The sequence below is a fragment of the Lemur catta genome, chromosome 3 (assembly GCF_020740605.2).
Source record: "Lemur catta isolate mLemCat1 chromosome 3, mLemCat1.pri, whole genome shotgun sequence".
Taxonomy (NCBI): domain Eukaryota; kingdom Metazoa; phylum Chordata; class Mammalia; order Primates; family Lemuridae; genus Lemur; species Lemur catta.
The window spans coordinates 65860154-65886558 of record NC_059130.1 but is presented as its reverse complement, the minus strand read 5'-3'; the positions used below and the strand labels follow the sequence as shown (position 1 = coordinate 65886558).

The 26405-nt window shown below is 32.9% G+C and overlaps 1 protein-coding gene across 3 annotated transcripts in view; it reads left to right on the top strand.

Annotated features, from left to right (window-relative positions):
- Positions 1-14365, top strand: part of DNAJB4 (DnaJ heat shock protein family (Hsp40) member B4) — a 37797-nt gene extending 23432 nt beyond the window's left edge. For 2 of the 3 annotated variants that reach the window (XM_045547691.1, XM_045547690.1), the window contains exons 2-4: positions 4357-4598; positions 11130-11698; positions 13060-14365. In XM_045547691.1, the coding sequence (XP_045403647.1) occupies positions 4388-4598; positions 11130-11698; positions 13060-13293 (1014 nt within the window). In that variant the 5' untranslated portion in view covers positions 4357-4387 and the 3' untranslated portion in view covers positions 13294-14365. Of the gene's footprint in view, positions 1-969; positions 1112-4356; positions 4599-11129; positions 11699-13059 lie in introns of those variants that run through there. The other variant, XM_045547689.1, reaches the window with a different exon arrangement.
- Positions 14366-26405: the final 12040 nt, after the last annotated feature.

Here is a 26405-nt window from a genome sequence, read left to right as displayed (position 1 = left end):
TGACTAGTTATACTTTTAATTTTTTTGTGGTTAAAATGCTATCTTTAGTTCCCATTTTTATCTAAAGATATTATTTAAGCTGTGATCATAAAATAAGGAACTTATACTTCTGTAAAAATAATTTCCCTATTATTATTAAAGCATAATATCCCAAATAAGGAAGCTTGATTGAAGTTGTTGAGAACAATGTAAATTTCAGAGTCCAGAGTGCTCACCATTACACTATGGGAAAACAATGTAAACTTCATTAAAGTTTTTACTTAATTCTAGCCTATGTCTCCCTAAAATAGTGTGACAGATTTCCCCCCAATATATTCTTAAGCACAAAAACGCTGTTGCTACTAACTTGGATAAACAAAGTAATAAACAAATTTATGTTTTCTGATGTGGTTGAAAAAATTAAAATCATTTCTTTAAAATACATTGTAACTTTCCATCAGCTAGAGATGAACAACCCTATCCCAGCATGAGAACTGGATGTTGTAAATTGTAAATATTTAGAAGAGGAGGAATCTGACTCTTTATAATTTTCTTTTAATAAAGGAAAGAGAATTATGGTTTCATGGAATAATCTCACCAATGTTTGTGTAGTAAAGTAAAAATTTAAAAATGCAAACACCAATTTTATATCTTGGTTAAAAAATATTATAGCATTCTTTAATTTTAATTTAAGGGAAAAAATGTATGTCATTTACTAACCCAAACTAGTTTTTGTTCTCTTCAAATCTTCTGTCACAAATACACATAACCTATAACATCAAATAAGCAAGGATTTATGTGACTTCTAAATAATATTTTAAAATAGACTATTTCTGTGTAGCATTTTTGGTTTTATTTGTACTTTTAGAAATACATTTATTAATATTAAATAAACTTTGATCACAGCTCTTCTGTGTTCCATTTTCCCTAAAGGCTGCCAATGCTGTTCCCTTTACATACTCTTCCTGTTTTTGTCATAATTATTTGCAGGGATGACTATTCTCCTCCACAAAAAAATCCCCACATTCATATCATACAAACCTGGATGACCAAAATTTAATGTAAAGTGTTTGTATAATGGATTTTCAACCCCTAAGTAGTAGAGGAGACATCTCAGTCTGAAAAAGTGAATGTAAGAGTAAAATGTCTCCAAAGTACTATGTACTTTTAATAATGATCATATTGATCTGTTACTGTTTCATCTATTTTCTTTTTTTTCTTTTTTTTTTTTTTTTGAGACAAGAGTCTCACTTTGTTGCCCGGGCTAGAGTGAGTGCCGTGGCATCAGCCTAGCTCACAGCAACCTCAAACTCCTGGGTTTAAGCAATCCTACTGCCTCAGCCTCCCGAGTAGCTGGGACTACAGGCATGCGCCACCATGCCTGGCTAATTTTTTCTGTATATATTTTTAGTTGTCCAGATAATTTATTTCTATTTTTAGTAGAAATAAATTATTTCTACTAAATAGAAATAATAGACTAGCCTGAGTGACAGGGTCTCACTCAGGCTAGTCTCGAACTCCTGACCTCGAGCGATCCACTGTGATCCACTCGCCTCGGCCTCCCAGAGGGCTAGGATTACAGGCGTGAGCCACCGCGCCCGGCCTGTTTCATCTATTTTCAATGAATATATTTGTATATATAATAATTTTTGTCTTTGAATTATTTTCTAAGGATAAATTTCTGGGTGTGGTATTTATAGAGCTTTTAAAATAGTATTTAATGCCTTTTAATAACTGTTTCAAATGTTTGGAAGAATTATTTACAAAGCTTTACAAGGCTACAAGTGTGCGGAGTATTTGCTCATTTTACCAAAACCTAGTCAGATTGTTTTATTATCTAATAGTATTAATCAAAATTATATTTGCTTCCTTATTAACTTGAAATGTCCAAGTTGAGTGAATTCATGCCTTTCAACTTTACTACTGCGATTCTTGTGTGTGTGTGTGTGTTTGTGTGTGTGTGTGTGTGAGAGAGATAGTTGAAGAAATGTGCAAATCCCTTTTCATACTTCTTGATGTCTAGAGAGCCAGATTCTTTCCATCTGTTAATATATAATACAATTTCTCACAAATGTGAAAGACCCAGTCTTCAGGTTTTAAAATCATTTAATATGTCAAGTCCTGATAATATTTCTAGCTGTCTGAAAATGATTGAATCAGATAAGTATCTATTTTTTTCTCCTACCATTACCTACCAGAACAATTTCAGGTTTTTCATAGATAGTAATGTCCGTGTTCCTTTGGTAATAAATATTTAAAGGAATTCCCTTGGAAATTAATTTTATAATAGGTGATATTTATTATGTTTTTACTTGATGCTGTTCCTCACACTGGATTCCAACTTGGCAATATGCTTTTTTTTTAATTTTTTTTATTTTTTATTTTTTAATTTTTTATTTCAGCTTATTATGGGGGTACAAAAGTTCAGGTTATATATATTGCCCATGCCCCCCCATCCCCCCGAGTCTGAGCTTCAAGCGTGTCCATTCCCTAGACAGTGCATGCTTTTTAAAACTAAGAGTCTTAAGTTGACTTTGGATATTAGCATTTTTCACTAAATTTTTTTGGATTTGAAAATATCTTGACATTGAGTATTCCTTGGTGGTTCTAAAAAAATTGCTAATTAGCTGACAAACCTCTGTAACTCGTAGGTAGGCTAGATAGATGTTATAAATTTCTAATGTCAAGGTGTTTTAAAAGTAGAGAGTTTTGAGGAATAGGAAATCATAGCTGTCAAAAGTGCACAAAGATGAACATTCATAAAGAATTGCTGAATCATCATTGCTTGGCATACAGAGTAGGTGTTCCCATTTCTTTAAAGGTTAACATATGATCATCACCTTTCATTACATTCTAAACATATATGTACATTTTTTTCCTCATAAAGATTTTCTTTTTAAGTTTACAGATGTATTTCACTATAAGATGCATGCAATTCTTTTGACATTTTCTTATTAATCCATCTTTTCAATATTAGAAATGGGAACATTTTGAAAAGATGAGGAAACCATATCAGAGATAAAAGATGAGTTATATACATTGAAAGTATGCCTCCTAAATATCCAAAACATGTTATATGAAAAAAGCAGGCATCAAAACAGTATATAAATGCTATGATCTAAATTTTGTTAATAAAAAAGTTACAAAACCACAGAAATAACTGTAACTATTCATAGAATATACGATTACAAATAAATACACTAACATTTAACAGGGACTACCTAAAATGGAATGATAGGGAAATTTTTATTTTATTTTTTTTCCTATGTTTTCAAAAATCTTTGACAATGAGTATATATTTATAATTAGGGGAATGTGTTTCCAAAAGAAAAAATATTTCTCATATTATTGCCCCTTAAATAGCATATCCAGATTTTAAGTTGATCTAGTTAAAGTCATATAAAGAACATGAATTTGTACTGCCTGTAACCTGATACTTTTCTACTAGATTTCCTGCAGCACAAAAATTTTTTAAATAGTGTCCCTAGGAATGGGGGTCTCATTCTGTTTTAGTTGAAGTAACTAAATTCAGATATTTAAGCTTTCACAGATAACTAACTATTGGTTTGCTAAAACTATAAACTCTTGTATGCTACAAAAAAAACTAGTTAAAATCATTAGCTAAAATCATATTTAAGTCCTTATTTTACCATAGTGCTTTTGAATTTTATGGTAGATATCCTTTTTATAGTGTTAAGATGTTATCCTGACTTCCTGGCATTTCTGATTAATAGTCTCCAGGAATTTTGAAAATGACATAAATTTGAAAATTTTAATTTAAATAGCCCACATTTTAGTATTGTATATTTTACAGATGAATAACTTGAAATTAAAATACCTAAAATAAATCCAAGGGTACTTTTATTTGTATAATAACTTTTAACATAGGATGGTTAATGGCTATAATAATTTTTATTGCTTTTTCACCTAGAATAGAGTAAATAAATATGTAGTTATGACATTTTGTGTTGAAATACTGGTTTGCTAATCCATTTGACCTCTTAAATAGGAAATACAAATGGTAGAGCCAGAAGGAGAAGGAATAGTTAATCGTGGAGGAGGAGAAAACATAGCTCAGTACTTTGACTAGAGGCAGCTGGGAAAGTGACGTCCTGTAGCATTTGCTGTTCTAGAAAGTACAGAGACACGTAGTGAAAATGGGAGGATCTAGAAGGAGGCCGTCTCCTGTGTAGTGTATATTTATCTGTAAGTGAGCTGTTGGGGAAGGAATTAAATACGGAGACTCTGTCTGCTTGTTGCCTTGAGACAGCTAGCTGACTTGCTGATTTGCTTTAACTTTTAAAATACCCAGCTTGGTTTATTTTCATTAGAATCGGTGTATTGCTAAGACTGGGGACGCTGTTTTCTTTTACAAAGGGAAATCTAAGTTCATTTCAAGGAATTCGAAATGGGGAAAGACTATTATTACATTTTGGGAATTGAAAAAGGAGCTTCAGATGAAGATATTAAAAAGGCTTACCGAAAACAAGCCCTCAAATTTCATCCGGACAAGAACAAATCTCCTCAGGCAGAGGAAAAATTTAAAGAGGTCGCAGAAGCTTATGAAGTATTGAGTGATCCTAAAAAGAGAGAAATATATGATCAGTTTGGAGAGGAAGGTAAGTATCCTGTGTATATCTTTCTGTCTCTTCGGCTCTCTCTCTTTCTCTCCCTCTCCCGGTCTTTTTTTTTTTTTTTTTCAGCCTTCTTGTTATGCTTAAATTGGATCCTCAGACATATCAAAAGTAGAAAAACAAATAATGGATAAAAACAAGATTTCATCCCTGTTCATATGAATGAACATTGCATAGCTATGAATGAAATGTCCTTGTTTGCCTTTTTAAAAAATTTTAGCATTTTGTATTATCCATATTGTACCATTAGACTTAAGATATTAACATTGTATATTTTAAAAGAAACCTTAAATTACCATACTCACTAATGAATTGTGTCAAAAGTCTTATGCAACCTGTTTTGTTTTCTAATGAATTTCCTGCCAGAACCAATAAAGAGTTTTCAGTCATGTAAAATCTTAAGATTGGCAGTTGAGATTCTAGAAGTTTAAATTTTATTCACAAAAACAAAAAGAAGTTTTTTGCCTTTCTTATGGCAAGGCTGGTTTAGACGGAACAAGACAGAGTTGTCTCTCTCAGAAGCAGAAGGCGCAGGCATTTAGCTTCTAGTTGTTTTTGGCATTCTGCCTGGGGAGGAAAGAATTTTCCTGATGTCATAAAATACCAGAACAAGTTTTTAGCTTAATTGTAAACAGTAATTGTGTGCCAAGAAAATGAGATCTCAGAAATATAATTTTTGACCTAAAATGGCCACCTAATTAGAGTAATTATTGATTTACTTTTAGGTAATACTATTTCTTTTGGAATTTTACTGCCTTGGTACAGAGGAAAGCCTGACAACTTCCTTTCCCTGCCATACTTTTGTTTCTTGCATTGTGAGATCAGAAACTAGTGAACAAAGTAAATGGGGTTAATTTAAGATTATCCTTTTATTCTGGATTTTAAGTCAGGTTTGTCCATGACCTCCACATAAATGTGGCTATAAAGTAAGACTTTTAAATTTCTAATTAATAGTAACAAAACAACTTTCATTTTTACAGGTTCTGGGATTTTCAACTTTAAAAATCAGTACTAAATTATTTTATTATTAGTTTTTCTCCCAAAATATTGTCTTTTTAAATTATTGTAGCTATGAAAACTTTTTTGTTATCCCTTTGCTTCCTTTATGACATTTAACAGCAAATTTTTCTAATTAGAAATATATCCTTAAAATATAGTCAAGCAGGGACTGTTCATTTTTAATTAAACAAATTACATATAGATAAGCATGGTGATTATATGTAGAGGATTTTTTTTCCCTTGTTTTTCTTTTCTGGTCTGTGAGTTGCCAAAAATTGAAGTTTATGCTGCTGGTTTTGGTGTAGTGAGGACCTGCAGTATCAGGTTCTTACAAAGTACATATTGAAAAATATATGGCCAAACAATGGGCAATTCAATCCTGCATGTTCTCTATGGCTATACTACTCAATATAGCATGATTTGGTTCATCTCAAAAAGCTAAGACAGGATTCTGAGATACTACCAATAATATGCTACTCTTCTGAAGGACTGACTTTGTAATGTTGTAAAGAAACCCACAAACGTGGAAGAATATTATAAATTCCCATGAAAAAGTAGATATCCACTGCTTTATTTGGCCACATCTCACTGATAGCTCAAGTTTGTCTTTGGCTAAGCCATTGGATTCATGATTTATTAAGGATATTTGTCTTTAGAATTTGAAAGTCACCAAGTGATACATTTTTCTTGATTTAACATTACCTCTTAATAGTGCTTTTCTTGAGTAGTGATTTTTCTTGTTTGATTTTTGCTCACTCATTACCAGTGAATGAATTTTTAAAAAACTAAATCATCATCTATATACCCTGAATCTTTTTTTGTTCTTCATTCAGATAATTGATATAAACAATAGGAGGAAAGAGTGAGGAGAAAATAAGTTTTTTAAAACATTGAACTATATTATTTAGAAATATCATTTTCTAGTTTTAGGTTACTTGAAAATAAAGTTGAATGAAAGTTATTATTATTATTATTTTAAAGATATGGTTTCTCTCTATTGCCCAGGTAAGAGTACAGTGGCACGATCATAGCTCACTGTAGCCTCCAAGTCCTGAGCTCAACAGATCTTCCTGCCTCAGCCTCCCGAGTAGCTAGAACTACAGGCGCCTGCCACCATGGCTGGCTAATTTTTTAATTTTTTTGTCTGGGATCTGGCTATGTTGCTCAGGCTGGTCTCGAACTCCTGGCCTCAAGCCATACTCTTGCCTCAGCCTCCCAAAGTGCTGGGATTACAGGAGTGAGCCACTATGCCTGGTCCTATTGAATTAGTTTTTAGAATTATTCTTCCTTCAAAGAAAATTATTATATTTATTTGCCTTTATTGAGAATATCTCATTAATTCTTTTAAAAATCCCCTCTAGACACCCTGAGAAAATGAAAACATTTTTTCTCTTTGCCTTTCATTGATCTCTTTATACCTGCAGGCCTGGTTCTGTAAGTTTCTCCATTAGTAACAAAACACTGAATTTTAAGACTGTGGAGACACTACTAATATACCTGATATCCTTTCTCCCCCCTGCCCCCTAATTATACTCTTGAGACTTAAAGCTGGGACAGTGGGAATAAGGAACCATGTACTGAGAAGTGTATGAGTTCAATATGCTAAATTTATTTATTTAGGAATAAGAGAACCAGTGATCCAGTTTATTTGTGTTCTAAAAATTTCAAATATCTACCATTTAAAATGCTTTGTTTAAAAAACACTTGGATAGTGGATGTAGTGGTGCATGCCTGTAGTCCTGGCTACTCAGGGAGGCTGAGGCAGGAGGATTGCTTGAGCCCAGGAGTTTTTCACCCTGGGCAACATAGTGAAACACTGTCTCTCAAAAAATAAGAAAAAGAAGAAGAAAAAAAAAACCAATTGGATAAAAATAGAGATGTCTTAAATTTACCATATGACCTAGCAATTCTAGGAATCTATAAAAGAGAAAAGAAAACATATGCCCACACAAAGACACATACCTGAATGCTCATAGCAGCATTATTTGTAATGATTCCAAACTGGAAACAATCTAAAAATACTACTAATTAGTGATTGATAAATCAAATGTGGTACATACATTCAATGGGGAACTATTTAGCTATTAAAAGGACTGATTTAATGAAACATGCTACAACAGGGATGAACCTCAAAAACTATGTTAAATGAAAGAAGCCAGATATAAAAGACTTCATATCGTATGATTCCATTTATGTGAAATGTCTGAGAAAGGCAAGTTTGTAGAAAAAGAAAGCAGATCTTTCTTGCCTAAGGCTGGAAGTAGGAGCAGAGATTAGTTACAAATAGGAACTGAAGAACTCCTTGGAATGATGGAAATATTCTGTAACTAGATTGTGGTGATGGTAGCACAACTCTATAAATTTACTAAAAGCAATTGATTGTATATTTTAATGGTTTAATTTTATGGTATGTAGTCTATTTTTAAAAATAAATTTCCTCCATAATTGAATCATTTGAAAACAAAAAACAGAACTACAGAAATTTAAAATTGAATTTTGAACCACTCACTCCCCAAAAGTTTTAGGTTTAGTTTTGAATGGTTTAGTGGATGTCAACGGAAGTTTATATTAAAAGATTTTTAAAAATATTTTTAATAACACACCCTTATTTATTCTGATTCTCTAACATTTTCTTTTTTATGCCTTCCTTATTTATTGTTTGTAGTTTACTCAGTAGTGTCAAATGCTAAAAGGTAGTATTTATATGATAAAACTCATATTTCATATATTGATCTTATTAATTTGCTTCTTTTCTATAACATATTTAATCACCTAGACCTCTTTTATTTACTATGTATTCTAAAAATATGTAAGTAAATTGGATTTTTGTGAACTAAAACTGTTTAAATGATCTCATTATTTTATAACTCTCTGAAGTCTTGCTATAAATTTGCATTTTACATATTAGATCTCCTTAAAGTAAGACTTATTAAAGTACTATCATTTTTTTCTTTGAAATCCTAATTCTTCTCCAGTGTTTCTTCTTTTGATAAACTTTAATCAACTTAACTAACTAGTGGAAAAAGTCATTGTTATAGATAGTATTCCAAACACATATTTGGTTTTGTGCTGCAAATTGGCTGGTTGGTTGGTTTTAAAACAATAGCAGTTCTGCTAAAACATAGACAAATGTTGATTCTATAGTGCATTTCTTGATCACACAAAATGTTTAGAAAATATTTTGGATAGCAGAGGGAATCCAATTAATATTAAAAATTTCCATTAGCCATCAAAATGTATGTAATTAAGAATTGGCTATGTAGTTGATGACATGCCTGTTATAATGTCAGTGCTAGGCAATGCAAATGATACTTGCATAATAATTTATGTTTTAGTATATTGGCATGAATTTTGGTGGGATTTTCTCAGTTATTAGAGTAGTATCATTCTTTATCTCATCTACATAGTTGACTGTTTATAGTGTCTAGGAAAACCTCAAAGCTGCATTAGAAGCTTCTTGTGAGCTTTGATAAATAAGTCACTTTAGACTGTGTGTAAATCTTCTGAGAGACTTTGTAATTCTGACTGAGTTACTATTTTTGGCAGGGTAGGGGAAGGGGTTTTAGGGAAAAGCCAAACCCATGATGTAATAACTTAAAATGTTATTCTTTCTTTTTATGAATTCATTATGAGTCCAAAGCATTTTGATTTTGTCTTGTAGAGGGTTAGATTGGGCATACTAATTTACCCAATTTACTTAACTCTCTGTTAAATTATTATACTTTATTAAATCTGTGGGATGAAGGATAAAATGATTTAAATGATTTAAGCATTGGTTTAGTAACCTTGATCATGACCTTGAAGTTGTATATATAGTCTACCATTTTAAAAAATCTTCCATTAGCTTTTTAACATTGGGAGTTATAATTGTACTACTAAAATTTATAAAAGAAAGATATGGATGAGCTGCGTATTAAAAGTTCTTGTCCTGCTTCTACTTGTCATTCAGTTTTTACAGGGAATTTCCCTGCCATTTAGATATATCATCCAATATGTATTTTGACAATTTTCAGATTATTAGGTCTCTCCTGGTCTCTCCAGATTTCTATTCATGGATAAAGGTAAAAATTTAGACATCAGTTGAGACTCTGTTAGATGTAGAGTATATATTAATATATATATTTTAATGGAAGAAGCCAAATGTAGAATAAAACATGTAAAACTAAGTCTCTTTGGAAGCATGCTGAGTGTTTCCAGTGGCATTTTACATGACTAAATTTCTCATATATGGGTATGTGTGATTACATTTTATATTGCTTTTGCCTCTGCCCTCTTCTCTATACTGATACTCAAAACACCTTTCTAGTTTCGATTTAGGAGGACTTTAAGAATTAGTTTTATTCCCTTCATTCAATAAACATGAATGCCCACCATTTTCAGCCCCATATGCATGAACAATGCAAAATGACTAAAATATATTTCCTGCCCTCAAATTACTCGCTGTTTAAAGATATTAGAATCTCTCAGTTTAATCTCTTGAATTCTTCATGGTTTTATAACTTTTAGATTGTTTTACTGCTTGTTTCCTTGGTTATGAGTTTTCTTAAGGCTCACTCAGAAACTGAGTGCTAATACTGTAATGGTGGAAATCCTTGTCAGTATCAACTGCTTAAAAGATCACTATACTCTTGTTTTGTGGGTTTCAGCAGAATCTTTTTGACACAGTGAAAAATGCTGTTTCAAGCACGTAATCTTTTGTGAGCTGAATATTACCTAGTTGAACCTTTGAGCAAAGGGCCAGGGGGTCACTATATTGCTGGCTGAAGTGGATTGTTCATAACAGGCAGAAATAACCAGTCCAAAAGCCCAAATGGGTCAAGAAGGTTTTCTGCTCTTGATTTCAGTCTTCTTTTTACATACTTTGAAATTAATGCTATGATATGGTATGCTTACATAAACAACTTTGGTATCTAGGACAGGAATAACAATTTTAGTGTGTAAAAAAATATTTTTCATAGGGTATCCTCATTATTAGAATTTTTTCCCTCTCTGCCACAGACTTTTATTTTAATTCTTAAACAGTAAAAGATGACCTGAAATAAAGCTATTAATAGTTAGTATGAATATGATATTTTATATTATTGTTTGTGCTTCTTGATTAAAATGGTACTTAAAGGTTTAGATTCTGCATTTTGCATTGATTACTGAAGATCTTTTTAACTGACAAATTTTAAAAACTTAAGTCTACATACTTTAGTATGCCATACCAGTAGTTTATGAGATAAGGAGTTCACAGTTTTATTTTATTTTTTTCTTATTTACCTGTGGAACAAAGATTCAGGAATAAATTATTAAAAATGGGGATTTGGAAGAAGAGTTTGAAAGCTAAAAATTTAACTTAGGATGGAATCATCAAAAGTTATATAGCTGTTCTGTATTTAATTATAATGGTATTTTTGGGCAATATTAATAAATTATAGCATAAGTTGGCCAAAGTTTATTAGCAATACAGTTTTTGAAAGTTTAACTTTTGAGAGTTGCAAGCTTTTTTCTAACCATTCATGTCTCTTCACTTAGGGTTGAAAGGAGGAGCAGGAGGTACTGATGGACAAGGGGGTACCTTCCGGTACACCTTCCATGGTGATCCTCATGCCACATTTGCAGCATTTTTTGGAGGGTCCAACCCCTTTGAAATTTTCTTTGGAAGACGGATGGCTGGTGGTAGAGATACTGAAGAAATGGAAATAGATGGAGATCCTTTTAGTGCCTTTGGATTCAGCATGAATGGATATCCAAGAGACAGGAATTCTGTGGGGCCATCCCGACTCAAACAAGATCCTCCAGTTATTCATGAACTTAGAGTGTCACTTGAAGAAATATATAATGGTTGTACCAAACGGATGAAGATTTCTCGAAAAAGGCTAAACTCTGATGGAAGGAGCTATAGATCTGAGGACAAAATTCTTACCATTGAGATTAAAAAAGGGTGGAAAGAAGGCACCAAAATTACTTTTCCAAGGGAAGGAGATGAAACACCAAATAGTATTCCAGCAGACATTGTTTTTATCATTAAAGACAAAGATCACCCCAAATTTAAAAGGGATGGATCAAATATAATTTATACTGCTAAAATTAGTTTACGAGAGGTAAGTTAGTAGGACCTGGGATTCTGAGACCAAACAGAATCATGCAGCTGATTTTAGGGAATGTATCTAAATAATAGCTAACATTTATCCAACCTTATTATACATTTTAAAAAATTCTCATAACAACCTTCTGAAGTAGTACAACTATTTATTATACCACTTTTATGGATGAGATTATATTTTCTAAAGTTTAGTTACTTATACTAATAACTTAAATGTCAATTTTAAGTGCTACCTGGATTATGTACCCTGAGACTATTTTTACAAGTGTGGTTTATGAGATCTGTATTGATAATCTCATCACCTTCGTCCATGTGTAAGATTTATGCTAAAGTTGTTAATTTGGAAGTATTAAAAGGCAGTAATTCATAATTTATTAAAATAACAAATTTTTACAAATTCATAAATTATAGTGGTACTGCTTTACTATACTTCTTATTTGAGTTCTTATTTGTAATATTTCTCAAATTGAATTGTAACTCACAAATGGTCGTTAGTTCCCTGCTTAAAATTCTTAAATGGCTGTATCTACATACCCTCTATGACAAAGCCCAAACTCTTTAGCTTAAAATAAAAGATCATTTTAAATCTGATTTCTAGTCATAAATGTAGATACATTTCCCTAAGTTTGCTCTGTTGTTATCTTGTGTACTTCTGTGTCATTATTTGAGCCCTACTCTATGGAACACTGTTATTTCTCACCCTGTCCCAATACCTGCTACTGGTCTAGTGCTTAGCTCGGGTATCCTCTACTCCCAGAAGCTAAGGGGTTAAGTTGGGTGCCCTTTCTCTCACAAAAGACCTCTGTGCCAACACTATACTATATTATAATTGCTAATTGGCATGTATGGTTCTGTGAGTTCCTTGTTCATACCTCAAGATGAAGTCTGTATTCCTGGTCCCTTCAAGGCTCACCATCTACCAGAAATGTGTGGCATACAGTAGACACTCAGTAAACATTTATTGACTAAAACAAATATATTTCTTGTCCTGTTTTCTGGAGTAGGTAGTTGCTCTTATCCTGTTTTTTCCAGTCCTGAGTTTCTGCCATTCTAATTCCTGCAATTTGAATGTTGTAACAGCTTCAAACTATCCATTTCATTCCAAAGCAATGTGGAAGATATCCTTTACTTCTCTTTTTCCTTTGCTTTCACTTTCCTTCTCCTTCTCTTCTTTTGTGATATATCTGATTATCCATCTCCTAAAGGAATTTTCTAATGGGGAAAAAATATTATAACTATTGTTCTTTTAGAGGTTAAAATTTTACCTTAGTGGTATGATCCTTTATCACGTGGTAATATTTTTGGTTCGATCTTTAAGTTTTGAAGTATGTTAATTTTATTGTATTTGGTTCATTGTAGGCATTGTGTGGCTGCTCAATTAATGTGCCAACAATGGATGGAAGAAACATACCCATGTCAATAAATGATATTGTGAAACCTGGAATGAGGAGAAGAATTATTGGATATGGGCTGCCATTTCCAAAAAATCCTGACCAACGCGGTGATCTTCTAATAGAATTTGATGTGTCCTTCCCAGATACTATATCCTCATCATCCAAAGAAGTACTTAGGAAACATCTTCCTGCCTCATAGAATGAAGAACTTTGTTACCCATATTTTGATAAGGCACTGAAAATATAAAAGGACTGGCAGTTTACTGATGTGAATTCTGTATAAAGATGTGTAAATTCTTTTGAGAGTTCATTAAATTGCATGAATAGAGACGGGTCAAATAAATAGGCAAAAGGGATTTTTACAGTTAGAGATGAAGAGAAAACCACTCACTGTATTTTATTTCATTCCTCCCAAATCAGAAATTTTTAGTATTTTGCTTATATATAAAAGTTGTTTTTGTGAAGTCAGTGGATATATTTCTAATAAAGTACTGGACTATCCAAGTACTTTATTTATTATATCTTTAGATGATCAGTATGAAAGGTTCCCATTTATAATGGAAATTAAAATTCTTAACTAAAATATACATGTAATATGTATTTCTAGAAAAGAATAAAAACCCAAGTCATTTGGAAAGGTAGTTTTTATATTTAAATCATCTTCTGAAATGCTGCTTTAGGGCTGGTACCGGTAAAAGAATATCCTGATGCATATGTTTCACCATTTTGATTTTTAAAGTATGTTGTAGCATTTCTTAATAACATAGTTGTAATATTCTTAAGGCAGACCTTTTCTTCATAAAAAGAAAATTAATAGCAGTTTATCTCTTGTGGAAATCCCAATTGCCTGAATTACTGTTATTTTAGAAATAGACTTTTTAAAATGCCATATGTAATTTTATGCAAGTTGACTATATATGTTGGACTTAATAAGTTATAGGCTCACTTTGTTGTCTGCTAGTTTAAAATTATTTGTTTAATAATAAATACGTTTTTAGAGGAAATACTGTTACTTGGAATTAATTTTCCAATTATACAGTCTTCTATAACTTACTCATAATATGCTATATGTACCTTATGCAATTTCCCTAAAAAGAATAAACTACCACTACACTTTGATGTTAAACCAAAATATGGGGAAAATAAACACTAACTGCTGCTTATGGATAATGTTGTTACTAGTTATGCATATAAATATTTTACTTTTTCATATGTATAGATTGCATTTCCTAGGTGTTTTAATTTTTTAAATATATTTATGTTTAAAATTATTTTGTTTCCTGTTTTATAACTATAGTGAGAATGATATTTTAAAACAAAGTTTTTGGTTAAAAAATAATTTTCAGGATGATTCACACATACACACACACACACACACAGGTATACTGGGTCCTACTACCTTTTAGCAGAATATGAAATCTTCTTTTAGAAATTTAATATAAATAGGTTGTAATAGCCATATACTTTATAGCTTTATTGAGATATAATTTACATGCCATAGTTTACCCTTTTAAAGTACAATTCAGTGGTTTTAATATATTCACAGAGTTGTGCAATCATCACCACTTTTTAATTCCAGAATATTTTCATCACCCCAAAAAGAAACCTTATATCTGTTAGCACTCACTTCTCATTCCTCTCATCCTCCAGCCCCTGACAAACACTAATCTACTTTTTGTCTGTATGCATTTGTCTATTCTATACATTTCATATAAATGGAATCAAACAATATGTGGCTATTTGGGGTCTGGCTTCTTTCATTTAGCATGACATTTTCAAGGTTCATCCATGTTGTATCATGTATCAGTACTTATTCTTTTTTATGGCAAATTATATGGCTATACCATATTTTGTTTACCTTCTCATTAGTTTATGGGTATATTTGAGTTACTTCTACTTTTTGCCTATTATAAATATTGCTGCTATGAACGTTTGTGTGCAAGTTTTTGTGTGGACATAATTTTTCAATTCTCTTGGGTATGTACCTATGAGTAGAATCTCTGAGCATAACCACATACTTTAGTGGGAAATGGAAAATGCTTGAAAGAATACCAGAGAATTCAGCTAATCATATTTATTCTATCTAATTCATAAATGGTTCCTTTATAATTTTACTTCTCTGAATGACAGTTAAAACTCCCTCTGGATCTGTGAAAATCATGGAAATTTTCTCATCAGTCTAAAGAGCTGGAGCTGAAAAGCATCAGTCAGAGTGGGGCCTGAGTGTGGTTTCTATTTTAAACCCATTATTATTTATTGCAATTTTCTTGATTAAGCATTTTCTCCCAGGTAAAACAAAGGATTTAGAGATTAGATGCGTGGATAATCTTTGGATTGAAATGTGTTTTTTTAAGGTAGAGAATCATTCTTCTAGTAGTAATGTAAGTTTACGTAGCTATACAAAAATAGTATAGCCGTATCTCTCTTGTCTTAAAGGGTACTGATGATCCCTTAGCATGTAGTAAATGCTCAATTTTTATTTCTTCAATTAAAAGTAGTTGTAAATTTACAGTTTTAAAGTTTTCTTATTTATCCCAATTATGAGCATCCTTTTGATTTTAAAATCAAATTCTTGTAAAGTTAATTTGCCTATTTTTTTGTGTAGTTTATGTAATTCATATTTATATGAAATATTTTGAGTTATTTATGAACCTATATTAATAGACTATAAAATTATAACTTGATGGTGCTGACTAGAAAGACTTTGAAATATTAATTACAAAACCAGGCTTTTTTTTAAAAAAGGAAATTAATATAGCAATAATAGTTCATAATTAGGATATACTCTTCATTAATTTTAAAAACTGTATTCCAATGTTATTCTCAATGTAAGGGCATATCTGAGCTTTTACATGAACAATATAAATGATGATTTTTGTAAGTAAAAATTCCTATCCAAATGTGAAATATCATTATAAAAAAGAAAAGGAGAGAGAGGGAGAGAAGGAGGGGGAGAGCAAAGGAGGAAGAAAGGAAGAAAAAACCCTGCAGATTTTATTGAGGAGAAAGGTTTGTAATGAGTAATAACACATAGAAGCTCTACAATATTGGCATGGTAATCCCTCCCAAGCTAAAAATTGATTGGTACATCTCTCTACCTGTTAGAATTTTGGTTTGTGTGAATGTATAATAGTTCTTGAGCCTTTCTTAATTGAGTTAATTTTTAAAAGAGGGAACTGAAGGTTGGAAAAAGAAAATGAGGATTAAGTGAATGATAGAGGAAAATTTCAGATTTTGGCTGCAGACTTAAACATGAGAAATAAAGCCAAAGGCAAAGAACTCTGCTGCTGCTTCTGTTAAAGGGATGGCATTAAAATGAATACAAGGCCGGGCGCGGTGGCTCAAGCCTGTAATCCTAGCACTTGGGAGGCCGAGGCGGGCGGATTGTGTGAGCTCAGGAGTTCGAGACCAGCCTGAGCAAGAACGAGACCCCGTCTCTACTAAAAAATAGAAAGAAACTATATGGACAGCTAAAAATATATATATAGAAAAAAAAAAATTAGCCGGGCATGGTGGCACATGCCTGTAGTCCCAGCAACTCGGGAGGCTGAGGCAGTAGGATCGCTTAAGCCTAGGAGTGTGAGGTTGCTGTGAGCTAGGCTGACGCCACGGCACTCACTCTAGGGCAACAGAGTGACACTCTGTCTCAAAAAAAAAAAAAAAAAAAAAAAAATGAATACAAAAGGTCTGGACAGGAAGTACTTTTGTGACATGAAGTTATAATGGAAGGTCCTGTATTAGAGAAGGGTATGAGAAATAAGAAATATTTAGTTATGCTTATCTGAGAAGGCTAAATAAAAGTTGCACAAGTTTTTTTCCTCAAGTATACACTTTACATCTCTGGACTGAGGATGAAGGGGCTCAAGAGATGAAATTAACTGAAAATCATAAGATCTAAAAAGCATTAAACATTTGGAATGAGGTTAGGCTTTCTTTTTTTTAAATTGCCCTCTTGATATGCTTATTATGTCTAACAAAGCAAAAATAAATTTGCAAGCATCTTATTGAAGCTGTGAGAATTGGGAGATCCTGAAAAGTTTCTAGTGAGCAAGGAATGGTAAATCATATAGTATTTATTTTTAATAATAAATATATAGACTATCATTCTCTTTATTTAATACAGTTTTCATTTTAGTGAACCTAAAAACTGTCTTCCTAGGGTTCTGCCTAAACCTGGTTTTTTCCTTAACAACTTAAATTCCTAATCATTTTTCTACCACAATGCGTTCTGAAACATAACCTTCTCAGATGGGGAAATTATGTTAAATGTTTATATTTTACTGTGGCTTTTATAAATTACACTCCCTTACTTATGAATGCAAGCTTGAAAATTGGCATGGGCAACTTCAGCGTAGTAATTACACAATAGGAATACTTACACATTTTATGCTTTTTTCCAGAATATTTAATGTGTAAATTTTGGAGGCAATTATTCAGAAGTTAAAATTGGAAACCAAGCTGATAATGGGGACTCAGTATTATTTAAAAATTTGTTGCTAGCTTATGTGCACTTATTCTCATAAAGTTTGAAGGGAGTGTATAAGTTATATTATCTCTGTTTTGGCACCAAAACCAAAGGTAGACTTATGAGCCATAAAATATATACAATATAAAGTATTTTATTATGGTTCCAAGGTCATTTAACCAAAATAATGTAACTTAAGATACATTGAACATTTCAGAATGAAATTAAGATATTTTTATTTACAGTTAGCATATTGAAGTGTTGAGTATGAGAAATTTGTTTTCCTTTAGTTTTCAAATTTTAAACAACGGTATTTAATATTATGAATAGATACAAGTCATCTTACTTAATAATTTATTTTACTAAATGTGATATCTCTGAATGTTAAGATTAGTCATTGGTCAGGAATTCTAATTTTGCATTGCTAAGAGATTTTAAAACTTTACCAGTCTTGGCCGGGCGCCTTGGCTCACGCCTATAATCCTAGCACTCTGGGAGGCCGAGGCGGGCGGATCCTTAGAGCTTAGGAGTTCAAGACCAGCCTGAGCAAGAGCGAGACCGCGTCTCTACTAAAAATAGAAATAAATTAGCCAAAACAACTAAAATATATAGAAAATATTAGCCGTACATGGTGGCGCATGCCTGTAGTCCCAGCTACTTGGGAGGCTGAGGCAGGAGGATTGGTTGAACCCAGGAGTTTGAGGTTGCTGTGAGCTAGGCTAATGCCACAGCACTCACTCTAGCCCAGGCAACAAAGCAAGACTCTGTCTCAAAAAAAAAAAACAAAAAACAAAAAACCTTACCAATCTTTTAATTAATATAAAAATACTTTATTGTTTTACTTGTATTTTTGACAACTGTAATGGGTTTGAATTTTTTCAAGACCTATGTGTAGCTAAAACAAAAAAAACGGAATATAGTCAGGCTCAATGGCTTATGCCTGTAATCCTAGCACTTTGGGAAGCCAAAGCAGAAGGATTGATTGAGCCCAGGAGTTTGAGGTTGCAGTGAGTTATGATGATGCCACAGCACTCTAGCCAGGGTGACAGAGTGAGACCTTGTCTCAAAAAAAAAAAAAGGAATAGGCCGGGCGCGGTGGCTCACGCCTGTAATCCTAGCACTCTGAGAGGCCGAGGTGGGCGGATCCTTTGAGTTCAGGAGTTTGAAACCAGCCTGAGCAAGAGCAACATTCATCTCTACTAAAAAATAGAAAGAAATTAGCTGGACAACTAAAAATATATATAGAAAAAATATTAGCTGGGCATGGTGGCACATGCCTGTAGTCCCGGCTACTAGGGAGGCTGAGGCAGTAGGATTGCTTGAGCCCAGGTGTTTGAGGTTGCTTTGAGCTAGGCTGACACCACAGCACTCTAGCCAGGGTGACAGAGTGGGACTCTGCCTCAAAAAAGAAAAAGAAAGAAAGGAATAGAGACCATATATGTGCTATGTGAATCTCAATAGTTTCTTTACATAGGCTTTTGTTTTAAAAATGTATTTTTTGTTATTGTTATTAAACATGTTATTGAATTAAAATATTTTCAGAAAAGTAAAAGCATGAAACAGAGCAATATAGAATTCTAAATAATATGCAATAATTCTAGTGAATATAGTTAGGTTTAGATATTTGAGTATTGAGTATATATTACCATGAATATGTGACTATTCTGAAAAGTCTGAACCAGATATCTTATGTCTAGTTATATACTGCTGTAAGTACTATTTTTTTTTGCAATGATAGATAAAATTATATGCATTTATTGTGCACAACATGATGTTCTGAAGTACAAATACATTGGTGGTATTTCTAAGTACTTTTTAAATTCAAAGTAAAAATCCTGCCTACTTTTGATTTTAGTTTTTGAAATATTAATTTTATGAGAGCACAGTGCTTAACAGTTCATAATCAACATTTTCAACTATGTAGCCTAATATTTATGTATAGTAATTTATAATTTTGTGAGGTAGTTATTATTACTTTATGTTGCAGATGAGGAAACAGAGATTCAGATAGTCTAAAGACCTTTAACCCAGGTCACACAGCTAGAAAAGATGAAACTTGAGATTCAAGCCCAGATAGTGATTTTTGACCTGCTATTTCTACTATTCATGGCTACATGGTTATGAAGATGATATTAATAGTTATCTTCATTTGTTCTATCTCAAAAAATTGAACCAATCTCTCCATATCCACTAAACTATTTAAGATAATAGGAGATTGACAAAAGCCATGAATTTATTTCAATGAATGGATTGTGACAACTTCATTGTGATGCCTTGTTTACACAAAGGCCATCTTAGCTGCTGGTATTGTCAGGACAATTTTTGTGTAGTACACTAGGCCACATGCAGGGGTCAGAGATAATTATTTTTACAAAGGTCTTTATAAGCTTGAGGATTGAGGACATAATACATAAGAAAGCACATCAGTGAAAATGCACCATATGCCCTTCTCCTATGAGAGATGTGTTCTCTACCAGTTAGTAGTTGTGTCTGCCTAGACAACATTTAGGGGAAGAACCAAGAATTTGAAGTTATTTTTTTTCCTTGTATCTAAATTATGTTAGTTTTATGATTATGATATATCTCTTTTCTCCTGCTTTGTGTAAATTCAGGAAAGACAGAGGAAATTTATTGTTTTGTATTAGTTTTGATTGAAATAAAATAAAAATTCATGTCTCTTCTGTGCCAATATCTGTGTTAGATGTAATGGTGAATTTAACCAACCTCATCCCTGTCCTTGTAGAGTTTATTATTTTTATCCTTTTAAGTTTGTTGAGGTTTGTTTTATGATCAGCATATGGTCTATCCTGGAGAATGTTCCATGTGAACTTAAGAATGATATACATTCTACTATTGTTGGGTGAAGTATTCTAGATGTCAGTGAGGTCTAGTTGGTTTATAGTGTTGTTCAAGTCTTCCATTTCATTGTTGATCGTCTACCTACTTATTCTACCCATTATTGAAAGTGGACTATTGAAGTCTCCAACTAATATTGTTAAACTGTCTTTATCTCCTTTCATTTCTGTCATTTTTTGCTTCATGTATCTTGGTGTTCTGTTCCTTTTTTTTTTCTTTTTATGGTGTTCTGTTTCCTAGTACATATACATTTATAAGTTATAACTTCCTGATGGATTAATCTGTTTATTATTATAAAATATCATTGACCTTTTAATGTTATAAAATGTCCATCTTTACCTTTAATGAGATTTTTTGTTTTAAAGTCTATTTTGTCTGATAATAGTATAGTCACTTCAGCTTTGTTGTGGTTGCTGTTTGCATAATGTATCTTTTTTCATCCTTTTACTTTCAATCTATTTATACCTTTGAATCTAAATTGTGTTTCCTACAGACAGCATAGACTTGGAACATTTTTTAAAATCTGGTCTGACATTTTCTGCCTTTGATTGCCTTAATCCATTCACATTTAGTGTTATTATTGATATACTTGGACTTACATCTGCCATTTTTTTGTTTTATATATGCCCACTTTTTGGTTCCTCTGTTCCTCCTTTACTGCTTTCTTTTGCAGGAAGTGAATATTTTCTAACATAGCATTTCAATTTCTTTAATAATTTTTTCCACTGCATGTTTTTGAATTATTTCCTTAATAGTTACTCTAGGGGTTACAATATACAACTTAGCCAGCTTAGTTTCTGATTAATATTAACCTGGTTCCTGTGAGATACAGACATTACTCCTATATAGCACTATTTTTCCTTTCCTCCTTTTTGTGGTATTATTGTTATACATATTATATCTATAATTGTTATAAACCCAACAGTACCTGGTTATAACTACTACTTTATATAATTTTATGTCTCTTAAAGGAGCTGAGAGCAAATATATACTTACAGCTGTTGTAATATAAGCCTTCTTGTTTATAGCTCTGGTTCTCTCCATTTGTTCTTGTGGATTTGAGTTACCATCTGAAGTAATTTCTCCAATACAGCATTGCTCTCATCCATATTCTTTGTGCTGTTATTGGTAAATACACTTCATTTCTAAATATTATAGTTCCAACAATACATTGTGTATAGATTGTTTCATACATTTGCTTTTTAAATCAGTTAAGAGAGAACAAGAAATATGCATATATATTGCATTTTATAATTACATAATTGGCTTTCTCACTGCTCTTTGTTTGTTCACATGGATTTGAATTACTACCTGGGGTCATTTGCTTTCAGCCTGAAGAAGTATTGTTAATGTTTTTTTGTAAGGTGACTTTTCTTATCCTCCGTTTTTTTAAATCTAGAATGTCTTTATTTTGTCTTCATTTTTCATCCTATAGTTGGATAAGGATTCTTGGTTGACAGGTTTTTTCTTTGAGAACTTTGATTCTGTTGTCTCGTTGCCTCTGGCCTCTGTCATTTTTGGTTAGAAGTTAGCTGACTTTATTCAGTTTCCTTTTAAGTGATGAGTCATTTATCTCTTGCTGCTTTCAAAATTTTCTCTTCTTTTCCTTTCAGATTTTTTACTATGATGTGTCTCTCTGTGGCTTTCTTTGCACTTATCATATGTGGAGTGTTTGAGTTTCCTAGATATATAGGTTAATGTTTTTCAACAAATGTGTGAAGTTTTCAGCCATTATTTCATCAAATATTTTTTCTGCTGTTTTCTGTCTCTCCTCTCCTTCTGGTACTCCAGTTTTGCATATATTGATGTATATGATGTTCCACAATTCTCTGAAGCTCTGTTCAGTTTTCTTCCTTTTTTCTCTCTATTCTTTGAAATGCATAATCTTTATAAATCTATCTTCAAGTTTGCTAATTCTTTTTCCTGCCAGTTCAAATTTACTGCTGAACCTCTCTAGTGAATTTATAATTTCAGTTATTACCCTTTCAGCTCTAGAATGTCCATTTGGTTCTTCCTTTTTTTTAATAATTTCTATCTCTTTATTGGTATTCTCTATGCAATGAGACATTATCACCATATATTCCTTTAATTAGTTAATATGGTTTCCTTTAGTTCTTTGAACATATTTATAATGGCTACTTTCAGGTCTTTGTCTGCTAAATCCAACATCTGGTCAATTGCCAGGCAGTTTCTGCTGCCTTCTTTTTTTCCAGTGTATGTGCCATACTTTTTTTTAAGGTACTATATTATAGTAACTTTAGGTACTGGTCCCACCCCTCTCTGGAACTTGTCATTGTTATTTACTTGTTTAGTGATTGGCTGAATTGTTTTAATGAAGCCTCTGAAGTTGCTCTTCAGGGGACACACACTTGGATATGCCATTGTCACCCTGGGATGACAGTGGTTTGGACAAGGCTCTCTCTGACTATCTCTTTCCCTGACCACACCCAGATGTTAAGCTTCAGAAATTGCTGACTGGTTGTCCTACTGTTTTTTTTTTTTTTTTTTTTAACAATGCCATGGGGTATATATTGCTCCAGAAATTGGAGCAATTTGGACACCTTTACAGAAATAATTATGAAATTTTAAGATTTGTTCTGACCCCAAAAGGGCTCCTCCCAGCCATCTCTTTCCCCTTGTCTCTTCACAAACCAGTGCTGGGGGTGTAGACAAAGATCCTTCCTTCTTTCTTCCTTCCTCCTTCCCACTTTTCCTTCCTTCCTTTCTTCCCTCCTTTATTTTGCATACTTTAATTTCAGAACAAAACAAACAAACTCTACAATATACAACATCCAATCTTAATTGTCTAATTAGGGAGGGGGTGGCACTTGAGGTTTTTGTTTCCTGCCTTAGATACAAGGACAGGAGAGGAGAAAAAAACACTAACTCTCTAAGTGACACCTCTGCCTTAGGAGCTGAGTGCTGGGAGCAGACGTTGGCAGCAGCCCCCCAGGTATTTTCAGTTTGTCTCTCTCGGCATGGAACACCTGCCCCATGAGCCAGGATAAGGGCACTGAGGGCTCTAGTATTCTCAGCAGTGGAGAGCCCAAGGTAGATCCTCTATTCCACATGTAGGGATGGAAGAAGAGATCTCCCAAATTTCCCCTACACTCACCTGGAACTTAACCCTGGCAACAGATAGCTGGTGCAGGATAAGAAATGCTGATGTTCTGCCTTCCCAGGAAGATAACCCTCTGACTGGGTTATAATTGTCATGAATGGAGGACTAATGGGGTATTCTTGGCTGTGCCAATCTGGAGTTCCCATCTCACTGAGTTGGGAGAAGGAGAGTTGGAGTGGATCTTGGTTCAAACACTATAGACTACCACTGTTGTTATCAAATTTTAGATTTTCTTGAAAAATCTTTCTTCATTTGCTGTATGTCCTTAGGACCATTTCCAGAGACTTTAAATGGTTGTTTTTAAAATAATCATAGAATGTAAATCCTAAAAGAAAAAATTTGCTTTTCAAAGGGATGATAGGTATGTCTTCTATAATTTTTTTAGTTATTCATATTCATGTCTTTGGAGAAAGAGGATCAATAATGAGTAATATTTTCGCTCCTTTTTTTTTTTTTAGAGATAGTCTTCTTTGTTGCTTGGACACATGAGGGCAGTGATGTGATCACAGCTCACTGGAACCTCAAACTCCCGGGCTCAAGCAATCCTCCTGCCTCAGCCTCTCTAGTAGCTGGGACTATAGATGTGCACCACCATGCCCAGCTAATTTTTTTATTTTTGTAGAGATGGTGTCTCACTGTTGCTCAGGCTGGTCTTGAAGTCCTGACCTCAAGCTGTCCTCCCAACTTGGCTTCCCAATGTGCTAGGATTACAGGCATGAGCCACTGTACCTGGCCAACTCTGATTTTTTTTTCTTTTTTTTGAGACAGAGTGTCGCTTTGTTGCCCTGGCTAGAGTGAGTGCCGTGGCATCAGCCTAGCTCACAGCAACCTCAAACTCCTGGGCTTAAGCGATCCTACTGCTTCAGCCTCCCAAGTAGCTGGGACTACAGGCATGCGCCACCATGCCCGGCTAATTTTTTCTATATATATTTTAGTTGGCCAGATAATTTCTTTCTATTTTCTAGTAGAGACAGGGTCTCGCTCTTGTTCAGGCTGGTCTCGAACTCCTGAGCTCAGAAGATCCACCCGCCTCGGCCTCCCAGAGTGCTAGGATTAGAGGCGTGAGCCACCGCTCCCGGCCTGATATTTTTAATTTTACTCTAGTTTATTAATTTTTTTCTGATTGTATTCCACTACATGTATTTCATGATCTACATTTGTGAAATAGCTCTACAGTTTGAAAAACACTCCTAGACCTTCTTATAGATATAAATGTAGCAATTGTTAAAATTTAAATCTTAATTGTCAATTTGTTTAAATTCATTTTTAAGCTATTGACTGGAAGGTTTTTACTCCTCATTTGGTTGTTGGAACAGTAGTATTTATAGCTATTTTTTGGGCATAAGACAAATTCTAATAAAAGACTATTATTTTAATTAATTTATAGATAAAGTTTATTCCCCTCTCCAACTAAAGATAATTATAGAGAGGAAAACCAATTTGTATTAAATTTGCTTTATTAAAGGCCCATGTTAGCTGTGACAATAACATTCAGATTTCCTTCAAATTCTGTTTATAGCTGCAAAGAAACCCAAAGTCTATTTATATATTGTTTTAGCAAACACATGCTAAAGACATTTTTAAAAAATTAAATTTATAAACCAAAGACTTTATGAAGGTTTAATATAAAGAGATGAGTGTTTTAGTCAGAAACATAGAAATTTCTTAAGTTTCTCATTAGATTTTTTTATATTTTAGTTCAGAATCGATTTGAGTGAGCTTAATTCTGATGGGTAGCTTTACCCTGATTAAAGGGAAAAAAAAATTCTAAATGATGCACATTTAAAAATTTTTTAAAATTTACTTTAAATTTTAAAAATAAACTTAAAATTTACTTTTAAAAATTTCCATTTTGTTTGCCAGCATCACAACCATTCCTCTCAGCATTATATATGAGAAAACAAAATATCATTAAAAGTATGTGACTACATTCTATTTTCATATTCTTTCTTAATTTTGTGGTCATCATTAGTGACCACAAATATAATGTAGGGGAAAGTATGTTTCACAAGTTGTTATAGTAAACGATTTTCATTTGTAAGCATTCAGCGTAATCTTAATGTTTTAAGAGAGTATAGACAGTACTCATATGTAGCCTGTTGGAATTCATAGACTTTTAGGTAAGTGTCCTCTTTATTACTGCTATTTCAGTCAAAAGTGTGCTTCTGGGATATAAATAAATGGGCCACATACATACATCTCTAAGGCAACAGCTGAGGAAATTAATAACTGTTGTTATAAGAAAATTAGAAATTATTGGAAAATTAATTTGCCTTAAGTGGTGTGTGCATATACATATATTTTTCAAAGTCATGAAAATATATTTTCAGAAAAATTAAAAGTTTTTTTTTAAAAAAATCAGAGTACTGGTAGACTAAATGTATTTGGAAGTTATTAACCTATTAGATAAATCATTATACAGAGTGAGCACTTAAATTGTATGTGGTTATTATAAAGAAGTGAGCTGCTTTTGCTTGTTACTCAGAACGCAGAGGGAAATCATAGTTGTTTCATTTTTACATGTCTTACTTCTTTTAAAGAAATAAGCACCTATAATAGTTTTTGGCTCAATAGTAAATATTAGCTATTATTAGTCATAGCATATCTTCATTTGAGAGTGGACTTAGAATCCTGCTTTCAGACCTCAGTTGCCAGAATTTATTCATTTGTATTAGTTAAACATTTAAGAGCAAACTATACCAAGCATTAGATTCATGAGAATTCGCTGGTTTACAATTTCTGGCCAGGACAGGAAAGCAGCAGGAGCTGCAGGCTCCCTCTCTCATAATCAGCCCCTCCAGAACCCACAGGGCTAGATGGAAGCAGTAGAAACCCTGCAGAAATTCAAAGCTGTTTTGAATGGGGTTGA